Source organism: Egretta garzetta, unplaced genomic scaffold (assembly GCF_000687185.1).
Source record: "Egretta garzetta isolate BGI_Z169 unplaced genomic scaffold, ASM68718v1 scaffold68, whole genome shotgun sequence".
Lineage (NCBI taxonomy): Eukaryota > Metazoa > Chordata > Aves > Pelecaniformes > Ardeidae > Egretta > Egretta garzetta.
In genome coordinates, this window is record NW_009260774.1 from 227,537 (window position 1) to 231,783 (window position 4,247).

General features: G+C 35.7%; 1 protein-coding gene across 1 annotated transcript in view; it reads left to right on the forward strand.

Moving 5' to 3' along the window:
* Window positions 1-4,247, forward strand: part of NUP107 (nucleoporin 107) — a gene marked incomplete at its 5' end in the record, with an annotated part of 29,929 nt that overhangs the window by 14,870 nt on the left and 10,812 nt on the right. Inside the window, 3 exons of the mRNA XM_009646250.2 lie at window positions 2,101-2,222; window positions 3,386-3,462; window positions 3,989-4,048. Of these exons, the coding sequence (XP_009644545.2) occupies window positions 2,101-2,222; window positions 3,386-3,462; window positions 3,989-4,048 (259 nt within the window). The remainder of the gene's footprint in view (window positions 1-2,100; window positions 2,223-3,385; window positions 3,463-3,988; window positions 4,049-4,247) is intronic.

Consider the following 4,247-nt stretch of genomic DNA (forward strand, 5'->3'; position numbering starts at 1 on the left):
TAACTAACTTATTTTAAATCTTCATTTAAATCCATATTAAAGCTAATGAAAAGCTGTAGACTAAAGTGGCTGTTTAAATTCGGCTTGTAATGATTTAATTTCCAATTTATTATCAATATGGGCAGTGATAGACTGCTAAATTAGTTAAGTAATATTGGGTGTAGAATAGATGTTATAGAAAAAACGTTGTATCTTTGGGGTTTTGGGTTGTTTGACAATATTTTTTACTTGTAGTAGCTTGATACTAAATACTGCCAGGCAAACACAGAATGTTTCAAAGAACTTCCTAATTGCATCTCTAATAATCAGTGAATTATCACACAGGCTTCCTTCTAGATATATTGGAGTGCAACGCACTTGCAGTTTTAACTAGAGAGAGAGGGTTGATGTATGCTTTCCTTAGAAATAGCGTTAAATTAAGCAAACCTTACTTGCTCTGCTCCTCTAACATTCCCTTGAGCATATGATGAGTGGAATCGAGGGGGAGAGTCAGGGCTATTTTTTTTTTTTTTTACGTTGTACAAACCATTGCAGTGGCACATTTGGAAGTGTGTCTCATGACTGAGAAATGGGGATCAGTGCACAAACTCCATAGGCTAGTACTGCCATCAGAAGAAATGTAGTTATTTACAGTGGTTACTCTTACTAGTTATAAAGCAAGAAAGAAAAGTTATCTTTCATTTTTCTTACCTGTATTGTTTGGCAAGGTCTTCAGCAGTGAAAACTCTGCTAGACTTTATCTGAGTATTCTAGAAAGCACATTTTTAACTCTTTCACTCTTAAGTCTGCTTGTTCCCCTACCGTAGAGAGAATATAGGACGTGTATACTTTACATTAATCCTTAGCTGAGTAACCTGCAGGCAATTTTGGTCCTAAAGCTGTTCTGAATAACGATTCCCAGTTGAGAAGTGGCTTTCATGATTTAATCATGTAAACACTTCTATTGTGGTGTTGTCTAAAGGCCTCAGCTGGAAACTGATTCCATTATACTAGGCTCTATGTATGTATAATGACGTTTGAGTAATGGGATTGGAAAAAGGGACTTGAGATTCTTGTGCCCAAGACCTTAGACTCAGGAATATGGTTACTTGCTAATTCTGTTCCACTGTGACGCACATCTGTTCATTTTCTGATAGTACGGGCACATCAGCGTGTTGCTGCAGGGCAATATGAATATAATTTTGCAGCATCAGTTGTTCTGCAGTCGCTGCTGTGATGTCCCTACTGTCTAAGAAGCATGAAGTGGGTTATTCACTACTGAAAGAGTTAAGTTAAAATACTTTGAATTTACTCTGAATTAAGAATGAACCTCTGTTCATTTACCATACAATAGGTAATACACAGCAGGTAAGCTAGAAAAAACTTGCTTGTCTAGTCTTTTAAATTTACTGTTTGTCATCATTCCCAGAATGGTTGAATGTCTGCAGCCTTCCAGTGTGAAAAAAAACTAACTTGGCAAAACAAACCAAGACTGCATATTTCAATTTCTGTCACTGCTCATGCTGTTTTATCAGTCCTGGAACAGTACCAGTCAGACTAATTAGATAATCTTTAGCTGACTCTTTCTGTAGAGGTGTAGGACTGGAATAATTGTAGGCAATTTTTTTTTTTTTTTTTAGAGTTTCTGTTCTACTTCCCATGCTATTCAAAGTAGCATCAAATTAAACCTGTTTGTGCTAGTGCATAGACTATTGAATATCATTATGGGAAAGGTGGGATTGCTATTTTTAGAAGTGCGTGAGGGGGCTGGAAGGCTAAGTCAACTGGAAAAGTAGATGACTGTGTGAAGGGATGGATTATACATCTAAGCAACAAGACAACACCTTAAACTAAACTTATCAGAAGGATGTGTAACAGCTGTTCAAGCTAGCAAAGATGAGACTGTAGCATATTTCTCACATAGCTATAAATACTGACTGAAAAACTGTTTAGTGAAAAAATACTGATGACATTTTACTTTTAAGTCTTCCAGTTGTTTTGAGTTTAAGGTTCTTTGTGCTTATATTTTTGCATAGTAGAATCTCTACACAAATTAACTATTTTAATAATGTTCAAATTTTTAAAGAAGAAGTTAGTGTTTTTCCTACCTTTCCTACCAAGTCTATGGCTGAGAAAATCCGTTATTTTTCAGGCACAGCGCTTATGCAAACGGTGTGGTCAGGCCTGGAGAGCTGCAACTTTGGAAGGATGGAAATTGTATCATGATCCTAACATAAATGGAGGTATCTGCTTTAAAGTGCATTTGAGACAGATGTAAAAATAGGGCAGAGGGTTTTCTTTTAATGTCTGTCTTTATTTGCGGCAAAGAGAAATAATTCATCTTAAGAGCCTTTTTTTTTGTATGAAAATATTTTGCCATGTCTGTTGAATGTGTAAAAACTAACATGAAATTATTTTAGTTGAAGGTATGAGTTCACTGAATCCACTTAACATGCTAAAGTCACTTTCTTTTTGAAAATCAAGCATAATCACTAGGAAATGGATGTTTTGGAGTTCTGGACAGATCATCTCCACTTCCATATAATATTTCAGTCTGTATTTTCTCAATACCTGACTTGTGCCACCCAGCAAACATTATGTTGCTTACAGACTCAAAGCTGGGCTCTATATCCAACTTCAGAAAGGTATAGTAGGACTAGAGTTCAGCAAATGTAAGGGCAGGAAAGAAAGATGCTTTGAAAATATTGGAAAAATAGTAAATTACCTTTCTTCTTGGTTCTGGGGTTCCTTGCACATGGTCCTATTTATAACACAGCAACTTTATTCTTTTTATGCTCAGGACATTGCAGGATTTCGCAAAGAATTTAAGAACGTGTCTAAGTGTTGTGCATAGCTGGGTCTGGAGGGCATAATGCTTTCCTACTTTTCAAATCCTGATAGCCTGTTACTTTCATCTGCATGCTTCACCAGTGTCCTAGCCTTTTTTTCCGTGTGCCTACCTGGCCTGCTGTTATATGGGTTTTAATTCCATGATGCATGCCCTCATGCAGACGCATGCAGAATAGCAGCACTGAAGCAGTAACATTTTTTAGAAGTTTGTATTCCTTAAGATATAAAAATTCCTTTTCTCCTTTACTTTGTGTTTCCCAAATGTTTCCCATAGATATGTTACGGACAAAACCATTATTTTCTTCAAAGCTAGGTAGCAGCTGAGCTTTCAGAATACTGTAACCAAGATGTGTATTTACCAAACTTCCAAGAAAAGCCACCCTGCGGTCCAGTTGAAAGCATTAAAATGCTTTGGGAAGAGTTCCAAAGGCATTGAAATTGGGTTAATAACAGAAAATAGGCTTTACCTTGTTACTGATTTCTCCTTTTTTAATAGCACCTTTTCCTTTTTTTTTTTTTTTTTTTATTTTTTTTTTAAATTATCCTTTGCATGTAGGAAAAGAGCTGGAGCCTGTTCAAGGGAATCCATACAGGTGCATTTGGAAAATAAGTTGTTGGCGTATGGCTGAAGAGGTAAGATATTGCAGATTTGCTTTATGTTAATTTATAAATTTGAACTTTTCTGAACTCAGTAACATGATTTTAAGTAAACCTACCCCCTCTGCATTTGCTGCCTACAGGATTTGCAATTAAAGTTTCTAAGAGGACTTCTGAAATAATGTATTTATGTCTTGTAGTGAAAAATTACATAATCAGCACCAATTTTTCAGGCTTAGGAAATGTCTGACTTTATTTGGTTGAAAGTGAAACTGCTGACACTAACTTTGACTTGACTTAATTGAATAGGAAAGGAAGAACATTGCTTTCTTTCCAGGTCAATATAAATTTTTCAAAGAAGTTACAAGGGGCTACCAGTGAAGGGGAAGTCACTTGCTATTCTTATTTTGGCTCCTGATGTGTCCTGTGATTTTCCAGCTTTTCTTGGAAACTGTTAAATGGAACATTTTGTAATGGATTAATCTCTAATAAAATGTAAAGTGACTAGAAAACTTTTATGCTTTGTAATTAAAAGTTGTAAATTTTTTACTCTTTATTTTAGGAGCAGTTTAATAGATATGAGAGAGCAATCTATGCAGCACTGAGTGGAAACCTCAAACAGGTATGTCAAGCCTCCTAGTTAAGTGGTGTTTGGTAGTTGTGCATGTTCTTTCTCATGTGACAGGGATATCATCAGAAATACTGCAATTACTGCTTATTGTACTTTTAAAGATCTAGTAAACAGGACAATAGCAAACATTGCTGCTTTAGCAGACGTTCTTTGTAGGATTCACATCCCTTAATTAAATATATGAAGTACT